Source organism: Mus caroli, unplaced genomic scaffold, assembly GCF_978045245.1.
Source record: "Mus caroli unplaced genomic scaffold, Mus_caroli_1 scaffold_1, whole genome shotgun sequence".
Taxonomy (NCBI): Eukaryota; Metazoa; Chordata; class Mammalia; order Rodentia; family Muridae; genus Mus; species Mus caroli.
The window spans coordinates 7056432-7080039 of record NW_028227256.1 but is presented as its reverse complement, the minus strand read 5'-3'; the positions used below and the strand labels follow the sequence as shown (position 1 = coordinate 7080039).

Genomic DNA, 23608 nt, shown 5'->3' with positions numbered 1-23608 from the left:
AAATAAAAAGTTAAACAAACAAAAAAAAGAAGAATGTGAACTGGTTGCTTACCACTCTGCGCCCCTGTACATTATCAGTGGAGATAGTGTCCAAATCAGCTGTAAACAGAATCAAAGAATAATGTTTGAAGAAGGCTGACATACACACATTTCAGATCTTCTATTATTACCTTCTACTGATAATTACTTTCACTATCACACACCAGAACAATCTTAGAAACTATACTACTTTCTCATTAAATCTGTATCCATTCTGGTTAAATGACTCATTAATAAAAATCTTTGTGAACTTTGATATCTAAGAAAAAATTAACACGGGCATTGTTTTTCTTAAAAAGAAACCTTCAATCTTGCCCCTGTAGTCTCTGCACAAAGCCACTCAGTGGAGCCACTAGGGATTAGAATATGTTAAACTGCAGGTAGCCAATGACAGGCCTCTGTAGAGGTATCCCAGTCCCTTCTGCAGCCTGACAGTGTTCCCACATGTTTCTCCAAAGACAGAACTCTATGGGAGTAAAGGAGCTGCAATGATGGCCCATGTCCTTCCCTTGAGACTTTGCATAGTTAAACCATATCTAATAATTACCTCGTCAGTGTTTGCTACTAGTGAGAAGGACCTGGACCCCTCTGGGGACTATTAGTTTTGCTGTGCCTAAACTGATAAGATCAGATCATCATTTGATATTTAAAATTCCACACCATGAGGAGGGAAGATATCTCCTATAAAAGTGTATATCCAAGCCTTGATCTATAAGATCAGCCTAAAGTGTTACATCACTTATTCCTATTATACCTCCTAAGGCCAGGCACCTTCCTCACATTCTGCAAGCCATAGCAGCCTGCCAAACCAGGGTCTTAACTTTCCTACAGGTAACAAGATCACCCTCCCCACACGTAATGGCCTATAGGCTGGCAAAGCCTGTGGGACCCAGGTATGGTCACAATATGCACCTAGGGCTCAGTAAGGCCATGGATGCTGAGGTAACTCCATCCTACTTGTAGGCCCCACTCATAGTGTATAGTTACATGCTCCTGTAGGCTGTTTATTTGACCTAACTTACACAGTTTATCAGCAGCCCCTTGAGAGCAGCAGCCTAGCTTATTGCCCACCATCTCACATCCTGTTAGTGTAGGTCAGTCTCTGTGCCCTCATAGTCATGCTTATAGCACTAGGTAAGATTCACGTGACCAAATAATTATACAGAAACATACATGCAAATCTGATGTTTTACAGAATACACACAAAGAAAGAAAAACAAGGGAGGAGGGAGGGGAGGGGAGGGGAGGGGAGGGGAGGGGAGGGGAGGGGAGGGAAAAGGAAAAAGGAAAGGAAAAAGGAAAGGAAAGGAAAAAGGAAAGGAAAAAGGAAAGGAAAAAGGAAAGGAAAAAGGAAAGGAAAAAGGAAAGGAAAGGAAAAAGGAAAGGAAAAAGGAAAAAGGAAAGGAAAAAGGAAAAAGGAAAGGAAAAAGGAAAGGAAAGGAAAAAGGAAAGGAAAAAGGAAAGGAAAAAGGAAAAAGGAAAGGAAAAAGGAAAGGAAAAAGGAAAGGAAAAAGGAAAAAGGGAAAAGGGAAAAGGGAAAAAGGAAAAAGGAAAAAGGAAAGGAAAGGAAAGGAAAGGAAAGGAAAGGAAAGAAAAGAAAAGAAAAGAAAAGAAAAGAAAAGAAAAGAAAAGAAAAGAAAAGAAAAGAAAAGAGAAGAAACCTCCCACACAGGAAAAGAAGTGTGCTCCAGTATCAAATGAGCACTCATGCCCTCTGTTGGTAGTTCTTGGGGTGGAAGTCATCAGGCATGATCAAGTACCCAACCCCTCCAGCAATAATAATAATTATTATTATTAATAGTGAACAGCTGAACTCCCAAGCATGGATACATGACCCCTACAGGTTTAATCAGAGCCCTCTACAGAATGTGTTCCTTTCCAAAACTATGGCAAAAGAGTCCCATGAGCATGGAGCTGCCAGTGCTATGGCCTACCTTTTGGGAGGTGGGGGGAGGGGCGGCGAGGTGCTGAGGAATCCTGAGGGGATAGGGACTCCACAAGAAGACTACAGAGTCAACTACCCTGCGCCCATGGTGCTTTCAGAGACCTAACCACCAGTCAAAGAACATGCATGGACTGGACCTAAGCCCCCTCCCCTTGCACATATGTAGCAGAAGTGCAATTTGGTCTTCATGTGGGTCCCACAAAAAAATAAGCAGAGGCTGTTCCTGACTCTTTCTTGCCTGATCATGTTCCTGCAACTGGGCAGCCTCCGTGGGAGAGGATGTGTCTAATCCTGCGGTGACTTGATGTGCCAGGGTAGATTGGTACCCAGGCCCTTCTCCCTGTCTCAGAAGAGAAGGGGAGAAGGGAATGAGGGAAGGGGCTCGAAGGTGGGGGGAGGGGAGGCTGGGGGAAAAGGGAGAGCTGTGATCAGAATGTAAAATAAATAAATTAATGGGAAGAAAAAGACTGGAGAGATGACTGACTGGGTAAGAATGCTCGCTGATCTTACAGGACAGAAGTTTGGTTCCTGGCACCCACCTAGAGGCTCACAACTGCCTCTAACACCAGATTCAAGGGATCCCACACTCTCTTCTGACCTCTGAGGACCAGTGCCTTGTGTGTGTGTGTGTGTGTGTGTGTGTGTGTGTGTGTGTGTGTGTGTGTGAAATCACAAATAAATCTTTTTAAACAGACTTACAAACAAGACTAACAACTTAAAGGCTGAAGAAGGAAGAGGCCACAGCTGCGTGTCATGTGAAGCAGCCAGGCTTGCACTCACCCCCTGCATCTCTCCGCATCTTTATTCTATTCAGCCTCTTCTGCTGCTCTCGGAGTAGGGCCTGCTGCTGAATCTCCAAGGTGTGATGATCGCGGGGAGGATCTGGGTACATTAATCTCAGATCCACTCGAGTATCTGAATCTGTCACAAAAGTTACAGAACTAAGTTAAAGCTTGCTTTCAACTGAGATTTTAGAAAAAGAATCGGTATGCACATGTTTGTGACTAAAATATAGAAGGCAGCATCCAACATGTTCTTAAATGAACGACTAGCTGTGGTATAATTAATAAATGAAATTAAATCAGACTTTTGCCTGTAGTTCTGGGGGACAGCTACTACTAGTTCCAGAGCTACATAGTGAGTTCTAGGCCAGTATGGACTACTGTGTGTAATTCAGTCTCAGAAAAGAAGCCAAGAAGAGGTGCTGAGGAGACTGCATGTTGCCAAGTGACAGGCACCAGTCTGAGAAGCTGGATCTAATGTGGTTCCAGCTTTACAGACTACAACATTTTCCAAGAGGAAAATGGTGGGAACATAAAGGGATAAAGGGAAAGGAGGGTGCACAGTACTTTTAGGGCTGTAAACTTTTCTTTTTTTTTTTTTTTAAGATTTATTTATTTATTTTATGTAAGTACACTGTAGCTGTCTTCAGACACTCCAGAAGAGGGCGCCAGATCTCATTACGGATGGTTTTGAGCCACCATGTGGTTGCTGGGATTTGAACTCTGGACCTTCGGAAGAGCAGTCGGGTGCTCTTACCCACTGAGCCATCTCAAACTTTTCTATATGACCCTACACTGATGAGAATATGTTATCACACTGCTACACAACCTGACAGAAAGCACATCAAAAATGAGCCCTAATGCATACCCCCTCGGTAGGTCAGTTCTACCACTGTGTACCTCTGAGGAGCCACTGTAATGGAGAAGGGTGTGCCTACGCAAAGGCAGGGAGCATGTGGAAAAAAACTCTCTGTGCTCTGTTAGGGATTTGGCTCAGTGGTATACCACTTCACAAGACCCTGAGTTTGACCAACCACATTGAAAAAAAACTTAGGTAATGTAACAACCTTAATTTTAAATTATAACCTCAGTCAAGACATTACAAAGCCATGAAATTGAAGAACACTAAATTGATGTTCTTTAATAAAAGTTTCACATAAACAGTAGTTACAAGGCAGTCCCTAGACAAGCAACTGCTTGTGGTTTCTCCCTACATAGAGAACAATTATAGCTTTATGCTCACCTCTCTCTCTCAGCTCATTAAAGTCATGAATATTCTGAGAAGTAGTAGCATCTAAGCCCTTAGGCGATGGTCTTCTGACAGGGGCTTGTACCCGATGTCTAGCCATGTCAAATATATCCATTGGGTTCCTCTCTCTTTTCCTAAAAATGGCAAATCATGATCAATGTGCTGTATGGTAGGAAACGAGCTGACATTCTGTTCTTTGTAAAAGCAACTTGGCATCTTTGACCAGAGTTATTACACATATTCGAACTGCCCTACCCTGCTCTGTCAATCACCTATGTTAAAAACGAGAGACTTTATAAGGGACATGGTGTCACTGCCTGCAATCCCAGCATTCATGAGCTCAAGGCCAGCCTCAGCTAACTAATTTGATGTCACCTCAAGCTACATGAGAACCTGTCTCATAAATAAATAAATCCCACAAAAATCAGGCATACTACTTTTTAGAAATGACTTTAATGTCATTATAAAAATCTATCCAGGTGCCGGGCGTGGTGGCGCACGCCTTTAATCCCAGCACTCGGGAGGCAGAGGCAGGCGGATTTCTGAGTTAGAGGCCAGCCTGGTCTACAGAGTGAGTTCCAGGAAAGCCAGGGCTATACAGAGAAACCCTGTCTCGGGAAAAAAAAAATATCCCAATTTCATCAATCTCCCAATTCCCAATTTCATCTCTTGCTGTGAGCAAGAGAATTACAAGAAATGTAAAGTCCCATGCACAGATTTAACATAAATAGGTGTCAGTAAATCTTACCTTTCTCTCAGCCCAAAGTAGAAATTATACTCACAACATGCTGTTAATGGTGTGCTAGGGAACTAACTGTGCATGACTTTTACAAAAAGTAAATGACTTTACATCACTGTTCTGTTGGTATCCAAGTAATGAATATTCTAGGGAGCTTTGGTAGGGAGCTTTCTGGAAATAGTTGACTGTTGCCACTTCCCCCAAAGAAAATGGACAGAGAATGGAAATTCTAGCTCTGAAACTAAAACCAAACACCAACCAGTGCTTCTGTCCATCCACACCATGTAGACCCCCTTGCTCCTCTGTCCTCTCCTTCCTTCACCTCCCACCCCCACTGCCACTCTCTCCTCCCCCTCCCCCCCTCCTTATGTCCACCTTCCTCCCCAAATTCCCCTCTCTCTGTGAGATAGTTTCTAAGAGTTTCTGGGTGGCATGAAACTCACTATGTAGACCAAGCTGGTCTTGAATTCGTAAAAGATCTGTCTGCCACTGCCTTCCAGTGCTGAGACTAAAGATGTGTGCATCCCTCCTCGCCACCCCCTCCACCCACCCCCAGAGCTGAGGACCAAACCCAGGGCCTTGGGCTTGCTAGGCAAGCATTCTACCTGTGAGCTAAATTCCCAACCCCATCCCTCCTCTTTAAAAAAAAAAAAAAAACTGTAATCTAAGCTACAGTCAAATGCAATCATTAACACCTGGGTTCATCTCATGGGGCTTCCTTTTCTCTCAGAAACTTTTAGAAGGGCCACAGCATGGTCCTGTCAAGGTTGGTACGGATCTGCACCATGCATCTAGAATGATAGTTTGAAGTAAAACTTCTGAGAAGCGCCATTGAGGTGTGAACAAAAGCCCCTGAAAGAAACACGTCTGCAGAGACTGCCTGGCTCACCTGCCTTTCAGTGCTGCAGAGAGACTGCAATGTTACAGATCCAGAGCCTAGCTATCTGTCTCGGGCTAAGTTCTGGCCTGCTGGAAAGCCATTCCTGTACCTGCTCTGTATTAGAATATGTTGTGACAATAAATAAAAGCCTTTTGTAAATCTAATAACTTAGCAGACCACTAGCTTCTGCCAACCCAAGAGCTAAAAATGCCATCAGATAGCATCCTGGGCCTACAGAAAAGCTTCCCCACCCTGCCTACCTCCCTGATGTACAGGCAAATACAATTTTGGGTGTGGATTTTTTTTTTTTTTTTGGGGTTCTTTCAAGACAGGATTTCTCTGTGTAGCCCTGGCTGTCCTGGAACTCACTTTGTAGACCAGGCTGGCCTCGAACTCAGAAATCCGCCTGCCTCTGCCTCCCGAGTGCTGAGATTAAAGGCATGCGCCACCACCGCCCAGCCCAACAAAAACATTGATGTATGACTTTCTTTGTTCTGTAAAACTATAAAAATTTCATAAAACCTTTTTGCCAGGGCAATCTAAATCTGTTCTCTAAGGCCACGGTCAGTCAGAAATGGCTCTAGAATAAATGATCTTTTATTCCCTTTAAGATGAGAGCTCTGTTTACTGCATGGCAATAAAAATCTACAAAGACGCCCTTCCTGTTGGAGCCAGCACCCGGGCACCTAGGGCGCAGAGTTGGCAGACACCCCCACAGTCCCCAGAGAACTCTGCACTCGATCTTAAGATCACTGAACAAACAGCTTTACGGTCCTCAAAGGAGACACCACTTCCAGGCACTGTAACATGCCCAGAATCTTAGGACAACAGGATCCCAGGATAACAGAAGCTGGGTCACACCAGTATTTCAGGGTCTCAGAGGAAGCTTGAGTGCCAAAAACTCTGACACACTGAGAATCTCAGGATCACAGGAGCCCACAATCAAAGGATCACAGAGAAAGCTGGATTCTGAGGAGTCCTGAATCAACTGGGATTATAGGAAGGACAGGCACAAATCAGATATATTGAGGGCAGTAAGCACTTGAGATAATCATATGACAGAAGGTAAGCATAAGAACAGAAACAACAGAAACCAAGGTTAATAAGCATCATCAGGACCAAACTCTCCCACCATAGCAAGTGCTGGATATATCATCATACCAGAAAAACAAGACATGGATCTAAAGTCACTTCTCATGATGATGATGGAGGACTTTAAGAGGAGAAATAAAGGAAATCACAGGTAAACAGCTAAAAGCCTTTAAAGAGGAAACACAAAATCCCTTAGAGAGTTACAGGAAAACACTACCAAACAGGAGATGGAATTGAACAAAACCATCCAGGATCTAAATATGGAAGTAGAAACAATAAAGAAAACCCAAAGAAAGACAACTCTGGAGATAGAAATCCTAGGAAAGAAATCAGGAAGCATAGATGTGAGCATCAGCAACAGAAAACAAGAGATGGAAGAGAGAATCTCAGGTGCAGAAGATTCCATAGAAAACATGGACACAACAATCAAAGAAAATGCAAAATGCAAAATGATCCTAACTCAAAACATCCAGGAAATCCAGGACACAATGAGAAGACCAAACCTATGGATAATAGGAGTGGATGAGAATGAAGATTTTCAACTCAAAGGAACAGCAAATATCTTCAACAAAATTATAGAAGAAAACTTCCCAAACCTAAAGAAGGAGATGCCCATGAACATACAAGAAGCCTACAGAACTCCAAGTAGACTGTACCAGAAAAGAAATTCCTCCTGACACATAATAATCAGAACAAATGCACTAAATAAAGACAGAATATTAAAAGCAATAAGGGGAAAAGGTCAAGTAACATACAAAGGAGGCCTATTAGAATTACACCAGACTTCTCAACAGAGACTATGAAAGAAAGAAGATCCTGGACAGATGTTATACAGACACTACCAGCCCAGGCTACTATACCCAGCAAAACTCTCAATTACCATAGATGGAAAAACCAAAGTATTCCATGACAAAACCAAATTCACACAATATCTTTCCACAAATCCAGCCCTTCAAAGGATAATAATGGGAAAACACCAATACAAGGACGGAAACTGCACCCTAGAAAAAGCAAGAAAGTAATCCTTCAACAAACCTAAATAAGACAGCCACAAGAACAGAATCCTAACTATAACAACAAAAATGACAGGAAGCAACAATTACTTTTCCATAGTATCTCTTAATATCAAAGGACTCATTGCCCAATAAAGATATAGACTAACAGACTGGCTATACAAACAGGACCCAACATTTTGCTGCTTACAGGAAACGCATCTCAGGGAAAAAGACAGAGACTAACTCAGGGTGAAAGGCTGGAAAACAATAGTCCAAGCAAATAGTCTGAAGAAACAAGCTGGAGTAGCCATTTTAATATCAAATAAAATTGACTTCCAACCCAAAGTCATCAAAAAAGACAAGGAGGAGCACTTCATACTCATCAAAGGTAAAATCTTCCAAGAGGAACTCTCAATTCTGAATATCTATGCTCCAAATGCAAAGGCAGCCACATTCATTAAAGAAACTTTAGTAAAGCTCAAAGCACACATTGCACCTCACACAATAATAGTGGGAGACTTCAACACCCCTCTCTAATCAATGGACAAATCCTGGCAACAGAGACTAAACAGAGACACATTGAAACTAACAGAAGTTATGAAACAAATGGATTTGACAGATATCTACAGAACATTTTATCCGAAAAGAAAAGGATATACCTTCTTCTCAGCACCTCATGGTAACTTCTCCCAAATTGACCATATAATTGGTCACAAAACAGGCCCTAACAGATACAAAAATATTGAACAACACTCCCCTCGACGATACCTTGGTCAAGGAAGAAATAAAGAAAGAAATTAAAGACTTTTTAGAGTTTAATGAAAATGAAACCACAACATACCTGTCTTAGTCAGGGTTTCTATTGCTGCACAAATATCATGACCAAGAAGCAAGCTGGAGAGGAAAAGGTGTATTCGGCTTACACTTCCATACTGCTGTTCATTACCAAGGAAATCAGGACTGGAACTTAAGCAGGTCAGGAAGCAGGAGCTGATGCAGAGGCCATGGAGGGATGTTCTTTTCTGGCTTGCTTTCCCTGGCTTGTTCAGCCTGCTCTCTTATAGAACCAAGACTACCAGCCCTGAGATGGTCCCACCCACAAGGGACCTTTCTCTGTTGATCACTAATTGAGAAAATGCCTTACAGTTGGATCTCATGGAGGCATTTCCTCAACTGAAGCTCCTTTCTCTGTGATAACTCCAGCTGTGTCAAGTTGACACACAAAACCAGCCAGTACAATAACCAAACTTATGGGACACGATGAAAGCATTACTGAGAGGAAAACTCATACCACTGAATGCATCCAAAAAGAAACTAGAGAGAGCATACACTAGCAGGACACCTAAAAGCTCTAGAACAAAAGGAAGCAAATTCACCCAAGAGGAGTAGACAGCAGGAAATAACCAAAGTCAGGGCCGAAATCAGTCAAGCGGAAACAAAAAGAACTATTCAAAGAATCAACCAAACCAGGAGCTGGTTCTTTGAAAAAAATCAACAAGATAAATAGACCCTTAGCCAGACTCACTAAAAGGCACAGGGACAGCATCCTAATTAACAAAATCAGAAGTGAAAAGGGAGACATACCAACAGATCCTGAGGAAATCCAAAACACCATCAGATCCTTCTACAAAAGGCTATACTCAACAAAACTGGAAAGCCTGGATGAAATGGACAAATTTCTAGACAGATACCAGGTACCAAAGTTAATCAGGATCAGATTAATGATCTAAACAGTCCTATATTCCCTAAAGAAATAGAAGCAGTCATTAATAGTCTCCCAACCAAAAAAAGCCCAGGACCAGATGGGTTTAGTGCAGAGTTCTATCAGACATTCAAAGAAGACCTAATTCCAATTCCAGTTCTTCTCAAACTAATTCCACAACATAGAAACAGAAGGAACTCTACCCAATTCATTCTATGAAGCCACAATTACTCTGATACCTAAACCACAGAAAGACCCAAAAAAGATAACATAATCCACTATATAAACAAACTCAAAGACAAAAACCACAAGATCATCTCATTAGATGCTTAGAAAGCATTTGATAAAATCCAATACCCCTTCATGATAAAAGTCTTGGAAAGATCAGGAATTCAAGGCCCATACCTGAACATAATAAAAGCAATCTACAGCAAACCAGTAGCCAACATCAAAGTAAAAGGAGAGAAACTGGAAGAATCCCACTAAAATCAGGGACTAGTCAAGGCTGCCCACTTTTTCCCCACCTCTTCAATATAGTACTTGAAGTCCTAGCCAGAGCAATTCTACAACAAAAGGAGGTCAAGGGGGTACAAATTGTAAAGAAGAAGTCAAAAATATCACTTTTTGCAGATGATATGATAGTATATATAAGTGACCCTAAAAATTCCACCAGAGAAGTCCTAAACCTGATAAACAGCTTCAGTGCAGTACCTGGATATAAAATTAATGGAAACAAATCAGTGTCCTTTCTCTACACAAAGGATAAAGAGGATGAGAAAGAAATTAGGGAAACAACACCCTTCACAATAGTCACAAATAATATAAAATACCCTGATGTGACTCTAACTAAGGAAGTGAAAGATCTGTATGGTAAGAACTCCAAGTCTCTGAATAAAAAAATCAAAGAAGATCTCTGAACATGGAAAGACCTCCCATGCTCATGGATTGGCAGGATCAATATAGTAAAAGTGGCTATCTTGCCGAAAACAATCTACAGATTCAATGCAACTGCCATCAAAATTCCAGCTCAATTCTTCACTGAGTTAGAAAGGGCAATTTGCAAATTCATCTGGAATAACAAAAAACCTAGGATAGCAAAAACTCTTCTCAATGATAAAATAATCTCTGGTGGAATCACCATGCCTGACCTAAAGCTGTTTTACAGAGCAATTGTGATAAAAACTGCATGGTACTGGTATGGCGACAGACAAGTAGACCAATGGAATAGAATTGAAGACCCAGAAATGAATCCACACACCTATGGTCACTTGATCTTTGACAAGGAAGCTAAAACCATCCAGTGGGAAAAAAATAGCATTTTCCACAAATGGTGCAGGCACAACTGGCGGTTATCATGTAGAAGAATGTGAATTGATCTATTCTTATCTCCTTGTACTAAAGTCAAGTCTAAGTGGATCAAGGAACTCCACATAAAACCAGAGACACTGAAACTTATAGAGGAGAAAGTGGGGAAAAGCCTTGAAGATATGAGCAAAGGGGAAAAATTCCTGAACAGAACAGCAATGACTTGTGCTGTAAGATCGAGAATTGACAAGTGGGACCTCATAAAATTGCAAAGCTTCTGTAAGGCAGAAGACACCGTCAATAAGACAAAAAGGCCACCAGCAGATTGGGAAAGGATCTTTACCTATCCCAAATCAGATAGGGGACTACTATCCAATATATATAAAGAACTCAAGAAGGTGGACTCCAGAAAACCAAATAACCCCATTAAAAATTGGGGCACAGAGCTAAACCAAGAATTCTCAACTGAGGAATATCGAATGGCAGAGAAGCACCTGAAAAAATGTTCAACATCCTTAATCATCAGGGAAATGCCAATCAAAACAACCCTGAGATTCTACCTCACACCACTCAGAATGGCTAAGATCAAAAATTCAGGTGACAGCAGATTCTGGTGAGGATGTGGAGAAAGAGGAACACTCCTCCATTGCTGGTGGGATTGCAAGCTGGTACAACCACTCTGGAAATCAGTTTGGCGGTTCCTCAGACAATTGGACATAGATAGTACTACCGGAGGATCCACAATACCTCTCCTGGGCATATATCCAGAAGATGTCCCAACTGGTAATAAGAACACATGCTCCACTATGTTCATAGCAGCCTTATTTTTAATAGCCAGAAGCTGGAAAGAACCCAGATGCCCCTCAACAGAGGAATGGATACAGAAAATGTGGTACATTTACACAATGGAGTACTACTCAGCTATTAAAAAGAATGAATTTATGAAATTCCTAGGCAAATGGATGGACCTGGAGGGCATCATCCTGAGTGAGGTAAGCCAATCACAAAATTCATCTATAGGATGGAACACAGGGCCCCCAAAGTTGGAGCTAGAGAAAAAACCCAAGAGCTGAAGAAGTCTGCAACCGGATAGGTGGAACAACAATATGAACTAACCAGTACCCCCAGAGCTCGTCTCTCTAGCTGCATATGTAGCAGAAGATGGCCTAGTTTGCCATCATTGGGAAGAGAGGCCCCTTGGTCTTGCAAACTTTATATGCCCCAGTACAGGGAAACACCAGGGACAAGAAGTGGGAGTGGGGGGAGGGGGGATAGGGGACTTTCTGGATAGCATTTGAAATGTAAATGAAAAAAATACCTAATAAAAAAATTTGGAGGAAAAAAAAAAGCAAATTTCTCAGGTAAGGAAAACCAGAGCATACATTAGGAATCTCTACTCACACAAGATGCTAGAGAGAATGGAGGCTGCCAAACAGCATAAAAGACAGAACAATCAATCAAACCTTCTTGCCTTTGAATGGACCCATTCAGGATAAGTCTCAACTTCTTCTTATATTTTTATCCCATTTGGAGAATTTGGGTTCTGTACTTAAGGAAGTGGCCATCTCATGTGTTTATTATATTTATCTTAAAGGATTAAAGTAGTTTTAAAAGACTTGGTCACACTTTTGATTGCATCTGACGGTCTTCCCTTTAAAGAACACCAACTAAAGCAAAAAATGGGCTCTGGAATCTCACAACTCTTACGTTCAAATTTGTTTCCTTCTCCTCTCTCATGCACCGTAAAGGGAATGGAACGGAGCATGATCCTGATAAAATGTGAACCCTCCAGGGCATTCCTGAAATGTTCAATGTGCAAATATGGTTAAAATGCCTAAATGAGGCCCAGCTCCATACATGCCTGGGCTAAAGCTGGCTGGCTGACTTTTCAAAGTGTTTCTCTGTATGTACTAGCAATGTTGTTTTACAATGTGTCTGGGTGACAGGCCGACTTCTTTACATGAATTAAATATATATTTTTATATGAATTAAATATATATATATATATATATATATACATATATATATATACACACACACACACACACAGACTCATTGGAATAATCTCCAAAAGCAACTTCTAGGAGTCTTTTACATTGGGACCCTATCTAGTTTCCATAATCCTAGTAAGTAAATAATTTGACTTTTTATAATTGAGTTATTAGATTTCATTTGCAAGTGGTCTGTAACATTTGCCTTGCTCACAGAGAGCTTGATAATGCTGTGAAATGAGAATTTTTTTTCTGTGAAGCTGTCCTATGAAATGAGAATTATGAGCCAATGTCTGTGACACATATTTAAGATTCTATCAGGTATGTGTTTAACAGATGCTTGTGATGTTAGCATAATTCTCACCTAACCCATGCTGTCTTTGCTCTTGCTAGGGCTAACCTATAGAGCCCTGGCTTTAGAGAAGTTGAGACCTCTGGCAAAAACGCCAGCTATGTTTTGCTAGGAAATAAGTACGCAACAAGCAATCCACACAGTCATAAACCACACTGTGTGTAATCATCGTAATGAGTTTTCCACTGCTGTCATTATTTTCCTCAAGGAACTACATTTCTACATCTGACTTTTAGAGGACACAGGAGGGAGCAGGAGGCTCTGAGATGAAGCAATCCAACTCCAGGAAGACGGCGCAGAAGCACCTGATGGGGATGTCGTCGTCACTGTCGAGGTGAAGCAGCCGCCCCTGCAAACGCCTCTCCTCACTCCGGAGCTGCTTCCTCATTTCTGATAACTCCATAATCACATTTTTTTTCTCCTCTGCAAATTCCCATTGAGAGAAGAGAAGAGAAGAGAAGAGAAGAGAAGAGAAGAGAAGAGAAGAGAAGAGAAGAGAAGAGAAGAGAAGAGAAGAGAAGAGAAGAGAAGAGAAGAGAGAGAAGAGAAGAGAAGAGAAGAGAAGAGAAGAGAAGAGAAGAGAAGAGAAGAGAAGAGAAGAGAAGAGAAGAGAAGAATAGATTAATTACCAAACACAATCATAAAGCTAAACTGCTCAGAGAAATGTTTATGGAGGATACTTATGTGTGTTTACACACACACACATCATAAAGTACAGCATTAAGATCCACAGTCTGCGTTAGGGAGATGTTGCTGGGCCTACAAAGGGCAATTGTAAAGGGCAGAACAGGAGTGCATTGCACTTTGAAGGCTGATGTCCTGGTGGCTGTACAATCACACAGTACCCTGTGTGAACACAAAAGCAAGAATGCAAGTGAACTGTGAAAAGCCGCTGAAAGTCTGTGTGCAGGGGGGCTCACAGCCACTAATGCAAGACGTGGGGGTTGGGGGCACGGAGCACAGCACTTTGCCCGTCATTTCTGAACTTTTTAACACTCTGTAACTATTGTAAATAGACTCTCATTTATAGAAGTCCAACCCACCTTCTGCACGGAGTTGGTTCTTCCTTGCAGGCACTGGAGGAGACTGTGCCCGGGACATGGAGCTTTCCTGTGGCCAACAGGACAGGCACAGTCAGAGTCCCGTCCCAATTCCTAAGTATAAAAGGCAAGCAGCCTCTACACTATAAACCATATGGAAGGCTCCTTGCCTCTGACCAATGCTAATCCCTGTGTGTCTGTTGTACCTGTTAAGTGTCTCCCATCTCCTACCACTCTGATGTTTACTCTTCTAAGTGTGATCCTCCCAGCCCATGCACAAAGCTCCTCCCGCCCTTCTTCACCATCAACTGTCCATCAGCATCTTCCCTTCACAACTAGGCTTCACAGGGTTTGAGAGATGGCTCAGCAGTTAAGTGTAATTACTGTTCTCTTGAGAAAAGAATAATCAAGGCATATTTCTGGGGTCTACCTCCTTACTCCCAGCCTCCTCACCCATTGCTTCAGTGGGACTACCCTTACCAAATAAAGTGATAGGAGGGATTCTAGCCATCCCAAGCATGGCAAACATGGCTCTGGCAAGCCTTATCCTTCTCCCCCATTCCCATGCATTTAGGAATGCATCACAAGATTGCATTCCTAAACCTAGCCACCAAGGACTGTTCCCTTATTCGGCCACTTCTCCTCCTGAGGCTAACTACCAAGGTCCAGCTATCAAAGTATTGAAGTCCAGCAATCAAAAGCCTGCTTTGGCTCATCTAATTAACATGCCCAATTACAATTAAACACCTCACCCTAACACAGGTTTCCCCTCTTACCTTTATAAACTGCTATTTCACTATGGTCCACTTCTGACTCTTCCATCCTGAGGCAGTCCCTTGTCTCCCACTCTGGAACAAATCACCCTTTCCCCCTCTTCCTTGTTCCCTCCCCTCTTCTTCATCCTCTCTCTGCTGTCTCTGTTTCTTATTCCCTGCTCTTTACCCCTCTGGGGCAAATGACTCTCCTTTGTGCTTAAGAACTCGGTCTTGGGATGTCTTGTGCCAATTCTGGTCCTTTCAAGTGTCCCCAAGTCACATACTCAGTGGGCGATTCTATCTTGAATGTCCTTGGTGAGTAACGACTAGCATGGCTGACAATTTGTTTGCAGCTCCCCTCTGTTGCTCACACACTGGTCATTTCCTCAAACTTAAAGATTTATTTACTTTATGTATGTGAGTACATTGTGGTTCTCCTCAGACACACCAGAGGGAGGCATTGGATCCCATTACAGATGGCTGTAAGTCACCATTAGATTGCTGGGAATTGAACTCAGGACCTCTGGAAGAAGAGCCAGTGCTCTTAACCACTAAGCCATCTCTCCAGACTCCTCAGCCCTTTTTACTCCTCTATATACATACCCTGTACAATCACATTAATTTAGTAAGCATCAAGCTACAAATCCAATCCAAAATGTCTTCCTCAGCCACAACTCAATTTTCAAACTCCAACTCTGTATAACCAACACCAGAAATCTGTAAAGTATTCCCGACCTCTAAGTCCTTAATCTCACATATGGACTTTTACGAAAGCGTCTGGTCTGTGTTTAGTCTTCCCTGCCCAGGAGAACATTACTCAAGCTCAAGTGCCCACACTCTTCTCCTTGAACCACTGATCTTCTCCTTGATCCAAGGATCCCATACATTTTCAACCACAGAGCAAATGAATCAGACGGTCACAAGTAGAATTCAAGAAAATGTTCTTAGTTCACTTCTATGCTTATTCTGGTAGATCACATGTGTGCGATCCACAAGCCCATGGAGGAAAGTCAAAGTGCACAAGACTCTCCACCTCAACACGGCATAGCATCTCCATTCCCGGCTGCCGTTACACAAAGGCATATCAGGCCAGGCCAAACCAAACACAGGTTCTTTAGCTGGCTTGCCCCACCTTTGAGTTTGCAGATACTCAAAGTCCAACCTTCCTAGCTTCCTTTCATAACTGTAGATCCATCTAAACATCTGGGATCCACAAGTACAACTACAGCTAGTTAGAACATACTTTTTCCAAGACTTTCTTAGCCAGGCAAGATAGTGAACTTTAATCCCAGCACATGGAAGGCAGAGCTGAGCAGATGTCTGTGGGCTGGAGGCCAGCTTAGTCTATATAACAAATTCCAGAACAACCAAGGCTACAGAATGAGACCATGACTCAAAACAAATACACAACAACAATGACAAGAACAACAAACTGGTGTTCTTGTGGAGCTGCGACAAAGCAATGCTATTTGCTTTAACAGACTGTGGCTTCCTTAAGAACTGAGCTTTAGGACACCAAGTGCTACCAGTCCCAACTACAGCAACATGCAAGCTAATGAAGCCCTCATAAAGTACCGTCCCACATAACTCAAGATTAACCCTGAGAAAAAAGCATATACGTGAATGAAGGAACTTATGATGGTGTCGACTGAAGGAGGTCTTTGGAGTTTGCTTGCAATTTTGTTCTGAAGAGCAGGAACTACAGGAGAAGGCTGTCTCAAGTGCTGAAAAAAAAAATTATTTCTGTACATATATATGTATATATTCATACACACATACACTCTATACTCAATAGTCACAACTATTTAAGATCAGATTACTTTTGCTTTTAATAAAATACTCTAAAAACAGTCAAATTCTTTCAGGTATCTAAGATCAAATTAGGTTTCTGGAGATGAAAGTCCTGTCTAATAATTGCAACTCCTGATTCATGTACTCAACTCTTAATGCCAGCCCTGTGCACCAAAAACAGTGACTCCAAAAGCAGTCTTTTTGGTGGATTATATCTCATTTACAAGATAATACATAAAAAATGGATCACTAGGTAAATGAAATTCAAAGGCAATATTTTTGTTGGTATATTTGTCAGTCAGTCACTCTGGCAAGCTGCTGTGAGCCCACAGTCCACATGGCTCTGGTCTACAGACTGTATCTCAGGCAGCAGAGCTGAACATGGGACCGACCACAGGAACAAGACAGTGCCCATACTCAGTTGAAGCCCTCCTTTCTCCCTTCTCTAACTACTCCCAACCCTGCCAGGCCAGAACCCCAGGCCCGACATGCCTCTGTGCAAGACATACCTTTGTTTCATCTCCGATAATATTTTCTCTCTCATAGTAATGCTGAAGTTGCAAGTTATGTTTTTCTTCCTCTTCTTTCTTCTTTCTTTCCGCTTCCTTTCGCCTCTCTTCAGCTAACCGAATAAGTTCTTCATTTTTCAACCTTTGCTTTAAAATTTAAAAAAGACACACTTCTTGCATGCATTTGCAGAACATTTAAAAATATGTTACTTTGTCTAAAAGAAGTAAAGTTGAATATATAAAAGATAGTGTTTTACAAAACGAAGATTCTATTTAATAAAATAGTAGACATCTTTTATTAGCCTAGAGTTTAAAAACAATTTGTCTCTTTCTTAAATTAAAATAATACACAGTGTAGACAAAATAGGGCACTTTAAAAATGGATTTCAAGATATCAGTTATCTCATGCACTACCGCGCATCTTCTCAAGTCAACAAAAATCTTTCACTTTGGCTGGAGAAACAGACCCACCTCCTCCTCCTTCTCCCTCCTCCGCTCCTGCTCCTCCTCATACTCTTGCTGAATCCTTGCCCGCTGCTCCGCAAGCCGCTTTTCCTCCTTCTCTTCAGCAACTCTCAGCTTCTCGCGCTCTGCTTCTTCTCTTTGTCTCTTTTCCTCAATCTAAAGAATTGGACTTAGTGATTATCCTGCTCACCTACTGATGAGTTACAACATCACTTTCTTTTGGATGCCTTCTATTTGCCAAGTTCTCGATTTTTGGGGTATCCTGTATTTTACTTGGAAGGACACAAGATACTGTTAAAAGCTACTACTCAAATTCATCTCTGCTTACTATGTATTGTGTGACCTTGGGAAATGGACTTGAACTCAATTTTCTCACCTAGTAAGAGTTATTAAGTGTTCAAGGACTAGTGAGAAGACCTAAGGAGCACACTAGTGTTTACTGCACAGACGGTGCTGAGGATAGCTCTGGGGTTGGATTATTCTACAAGGATTCCTACTGCATGTCAATGTGCTTGACCGTGAAGAGTCCCCACGCAGGAGTTAACTGTGTTAGCCTCTTTACAAAGAGTCGTCTCCTCACAGTGCTTTTCTGCCCACTGGCAGGTAAATCCCAAGTCCTGGGAAGCAGCTCAGGAGCACGCCTGCACTCAGAACACACAGGCCCTGCTCCCTCCCGGTGTACAGAGGATGAACAAGAACCAGAGGGTGCCAGAATTACACTTGTCTCCACTAATCTGAGATCCACTGAGAACACAGTGAGAGAATAGTCTAAAGCAGAGCTTATGGACAGGAGGAAGCCCTAGGAAACAGTACAAAAATAAATAAATAAAACTATTCATCTTCTAGTGTTCTGAAACAAAGTTTCACTCTGAGGTTACCCTTGAAGTCCCTTAGTGACCCCAGGATGGCCTCAAACTTAGGGTGATCCTCTTGCCTCAGCCTTTCAAGTACTAGGATTACAGGTGTACACCACCAGACCCATCTGCTATTAGATACTTATGATCAGTTTAAGGCTATCCTTATAGATTATAATTATTTAGATTATAATTATTAACATTGTCTATAAATCTTTTGTTCAAATATTTATTTTTTTAATTAAAATGAAATTACACCATTTTCTCTTTCCTCCCTTCCACCCCCTATTCTCTCAAATTCATGATATATATTATATATGTACACACACACAGAGACACAATCGTGCTCAATCCATATAATGCTGCTTGTATGTGTATGATTTCAGGGCTGAGCACTTGGGATTGGATAAACAGCTGGCATGCTCTTCCCTAAGGAAGCTAATTTCTCCTGTTCTCAACATTCCTTAGTTGCCTGTAATTCTCCGTCTAGGGGTGAGGCCCCTTGATATTTTGCCCTTCTGTATCAATATGTCTCCTGGTGCTGTTCTTGTACAGGTGTTGCTTAGGCAGTCATGTTGATGCAGGGATCATCTAGGAAGTGTGTATGAGGAAAAGGAACAGGGAGTTCTTGTGAGAGTGTGTCATGCTGGGATTTACATTTTTCCTACAGGAGGTATTTTTATGCCATTGAACTCCTGTAGCTTTAAGGCTGCATGTTGACAGTGTTCTGTACAATGAGAACTTGAATCTTCCTACATGAACTATGAGTTACCAACTACAGCCTCTCCTGATACTTATGACAGCTAATGTGAAGCCAGACATTCAATATCAAGCAAAGTGCAGACAACCAAATCCAGAGAGAGCACTGATGCCAACACACAGTGTCAGGCCCGAACCCGGCCTATCTTTTCCTTCTTCCATGAGAAAGAACAAACAATAAAATTACAGAGATTAGGTACCTGCTACATTCAATCAAGTACTGCCAATGTAAGCACTGACAGACCACACATCTAACAGACACAGGCCAGTACCATCAGAAATGCTAAGTGTTTTCAAAAAGGAGAAAATTATCTTCTAGGTGAGTTTTCAAACTATATAACACAAAAGTACTTTATGAGATGTTCCAATTTTCATTAACTTTTTTCCATTGAATTATTAAAAATGTTTAATTTATTTTTAAACCTATACTTAAAATTCACTCATAAATGTTATTTACTCAATTTGAATAGCAGCAAGGCTTCTGATACATTAAGTTGACTCTTGTTTATTTGTGCAAATCCTTGGCTAAAGCCTATTTTCTGAACATTTTAAAACATTTATTTCAACTCTTAAGCTTAGATATTGTCTATAAGATATTACCGATAGTAATAATAAATACCATTTAGCTGCTTAGACTTCTATAGGATTTGTAACTGAAAATAAAAAGGATTTTGAGACCACTAGGAAACAATAATATATTCAGCAGGGCAGTGGTGGCATACGCCTTTAATCCCAGAACCCAAGAGACAGAGTGAGTTCCATGAAAGCCAGGGCTGTTACACAGAGAAACCCTTTTTCAAAAGCAAAACAACAAAACCAGAGTTCTCTACTCATACGTGCACGGAGGGCTCACCAAGAAGAGTGCTGAGGGGTCAAAGTAACGGTTGAGGTCTCCTCTCTGTCAGTGGCTTTGCAGAGGGAAAGACTTCCTAGTGACCCCATAGATGAGACTGCACTACCCAAAGACAGGCTTTATAAGTTAGAAACTCCATCTGTGATTTAGCTGCAGGTCCTAAAATAGAGATACTGTCTCTAGAGAATCTAACATGTAATAACATCTGTACTGGGTAGTTTTGTGTCAACTTGACACAGGCTGGAGTTATCACAGAGAAAGGAGCTTCAGTTGGGGAAATGCCTCCATGAGATCCAGCTATAAGGCATTTTCTCAATTAGTGACCAAGGAGGGAGGTCCCCTTGTGGGTGGTGCCATCTCTGGGCTGGTAGTCTTGGGTTCTATAAGAGAGCAGGCTGAGCAAGCCAGGGGAAGCAAGCCAGAAAAGAACATCCCTCCATGGCCTCTGCATCAGCTCCTGCTTCCTGACCTGCTTGAGTTCCAGTCCTGACTTCCTTTGGTGATGAACAGCAGTATGGAAATATAAGCTGAATAAACCCTTTCCTCCCCAACTGCTTCTTGGTCATCATGTTTGTGCAGGAATTGAAACCCTGACTAAGACAACATCCTATACATGTAAAAGTATTTTGTGAACAATAAAGTGATTTAAAAATATCTGATAATTGTACCTTACCCCATGGTAGATGTGCTAAATAAACTTAGAAAATAACTTACATTTTGAGTTGCTGTAGTCATGGTAACAGAATTACCACTGCTGACTCAGCACCACACTCAACCTGCTGACCTGAGAGTGTCTGACATCTGAGAGGCTCTGTTATCTGTCACATGTTCTGTAAGATATTTCCCTACAGACACTCACTGCTCTGATAAGACACCCATGCTCTGCTCTACCCAGTCCCCCAGTAAAAAATTCATACAAAAGGAAAAAATGTTTTCAGACCACACTGTATAAGTGTAGAGAAACCCAAGTCCCTTATGAGCAGACATCCCAGTCATCTGACTCCATCTTCTTCTGAGTGAGAAGCCAGTGCTTAAGTGCCTTCTTTGGGAATAGTTTGAATATTTCACTACTGTAATGCTACCTGTTTTATAGAAAAAGGGCCATTTAACTGCAAAATGTCATTATATTATATGTAAATGTTTTGTTTCCTGAGACCCTGACTGGCCTTGAATTCTCAATCCTCCTGCTTACTAGTCAGTGCTGAAATTACATGCTGTTCCAGCAAACTCAGCTGAAATGTAACTTGTTTATTATTATCTGTACTGCGCCAATGATATCACATCTGTTAGGAGAGACTGGGCTTAATTTTCTTCCCTAACAAGCATATACAAAGATTCACCCTATATTTCTGAAGTGGATTATAGAAATCTCAGCATTCATTGCTTTACCAACTATTGATCTTCTAATGAAGTTTAGAAAAGATTCTGATTTGACTGAACAATGTGATTTTAGCATTACCTGTACCTGATAGAAACTAAACATTTTGGTTAACTGCATAGCATTTTAGAAATTAGTACACAATAAAATTCTTGCAAGTTTAGTTTATTATTATATTCATTAAGAGATGGAACTATAACCAAACAAGGCCTTCACCTGAAAACGAAGAAAATTCTTGTATAATTCTTGCTGTTTAATCTGAAGCTCGCTGAGTGGCTCACCAAATGTGTTTCCCCGGGCAAAAGGAGAGCTTTGTGTTTGCAAAGGACCTTCAAAAGACAATTTGCAAAAACACACAATTAGGAAAAGAACAGTCAGCTAATAAACCCACATTATGAAAAGAAGTATTACATATACCAGTCGTGAGGTTAAGGCAAAAGCAGAAGGTGAGATAAGAGTGGGAGAGGACACAGAGGACAGCAAGAGAAAGCAGTCAGAAAGTGAGGGGCTGGAAGTCCTGTCCAGAGCAGTGTAAGACACCAACGGAATGTGCAAGCCTGAACATGGCCTCACAGCACAGGCTGCACAGTATTGGTCATGATAGAAAAATGTACATGAATATCCTCTACTTAGGAATATTCCTGAGGGGTTGAAAATACAGTGCAGTGGCAGGGCTTAGCACTGGAAGGCCTTGGATTCAGTTCCCACAATTGAAGGAGGGGGAAAAAAAAAAAGAGGAAAAACCCTAATAATAGTAATAATAGGACTGACACTTAACACTGCTGAAACTAGTGCTTTCCTGGCCTGCACAAAGCCTTGGGTTCTATCTGCAGCACATACAGAGTACTTCTTAAAGGGATACACATGTAGCAACAGTTTGCTGTAGTGTATGTTCCTTATAAATAGCACTATATGGTCTCAAAGGGGAAATATTGTTTCAGAAAAGCTATTTGAAAACAATCATTCCCTAGACATCTCTTTGAATGCAGAAAGAAAAAAAAAAGAAGACAATTTAAATCTCACATAAATTTTTATATGATTCTTAAATTATTGATTTATTGCTTTTGTTGTTTGATTGGTTGGTTGGTTTAGTTTGCTGAAACAAGGTCTTACTATGTTATGTGTCCATGACTGCTCTGAAATCACTATGTAGACGAGGCTAGCCTTAATCTGCAGCAATCTTCCTGCCTCCGTCTAAGGGACATGCATCCCCACACCCAGCTGCTGACTCAGTCTTATTACTATCAACTTACAACATCTAATCTCTGCTTAGGTCATCTCATGCAGGACGACATTTATCAACTTACATCTCTTACAAGACCGACATTTAGCACTTCAGCTCTGCTCTCCCTTTGTATTTAAATTCATTAATGTTTAGTTGACTGAATTCATGGAAAGTCACATGAAGACTTGAAAATTATGAGAACCTTTTCCCCTAGAAACCTGTTCTATAAAGGTTCTCTTAAATCTCGGCACTGTAGAAAACACTATCTTTTACCATAATTTCCCTCAAAAGTTGAATTTTTGTAACAACTAAAGGAAAGAAATATGGATGAAATAAATCCTTTAGGGGGAGAACGTTTCTCACAACTGCAGGGAACTAGTACTATTAGAAAATAGACATGTGACTAGATACCTTAGTAACCACACAAAAACAACTGAAGCCAAACTCGTATTACATTTCATAGCAGTTCACTTAGGAGCCATAAAGTAAAAGAAAAAGAAAAAAGAAAAAAAAAAAAAAAAACCAAAACTAATAGCATGAGTCAGGTAGGGTGGTACACATCTGTACTCCCAGCCTCACAGTGAGAAACTGTCTCAGCTCTTAACCAAAAGAAAAGGGGGGAAAAAATGCTTACTAGGGCCTACTGAGACTGAGAACTGTGGTCCACACCTTCAATCCTAGCACTGGGGAGGCAGAGGCTGGCAGGTCTCTATGAGTTTAAGACTAGCCAGGTGACATAGTGAGTTCCAGACCAACCAGGACTACATAGTGTAAGACACTGTCTAAAAATAACAAAAGAAAAAAGAAGCCAAATTGAGACATCAAATGAGGGTGAAGTTTAAAAGCATAAATTAGGAAAACTTTGAAATATATCCAAATTTCCCAAAGCCTTTAAAAAATATTAAGCA

General features: G+C 41.3%; 1 protein-coding gene across 11 annotated transcripts in view; it reads right to left on the bottom strand.

Moving 5' to 3' along the window:
* Cspp1 (centrosome and spindle pole associated protein 1) overlaps positions 1-23608 on the bottom strand; it is a 125883-nt gene that overhangs the window by 12710 nt on the left and 89565 nt on the right. For all 11 annotated transcript variants that reach the window (XM_029475063.2, XM_085835597.1, XM_029475064.2 and 8 more), the window contains 9 exons: positions 21692-21804; positions 17638-17787; positions 17167-17313; positions 16486-16590; positions 14115-14181; positions 13377-13494; positions 4010-4149; positions 2765-2905; positions 53-99 (listed from right to left, as the gene is read on the bottom strand). In XM_029475063.2, coding sequence (XP_029330923.1) covers positions 53-99; positions 2765-2905; positions 4010-4149; positions 13377-13494; positions 14115-14181; positions 16486-16590; positions 17167-17313; positions 17638-17787; positions 21692-21804 — 1028 coding nt within the window. The remainder of the gene's footprint in view (positions 1-52; positions 100-2764; positions 2906-4009; positions 4150-13376; positions 13495-14114; positions 14182-16485; positions 16591-17166; positions 17314-17637; positions 17788-21691; positions 21805-23608) is intronic.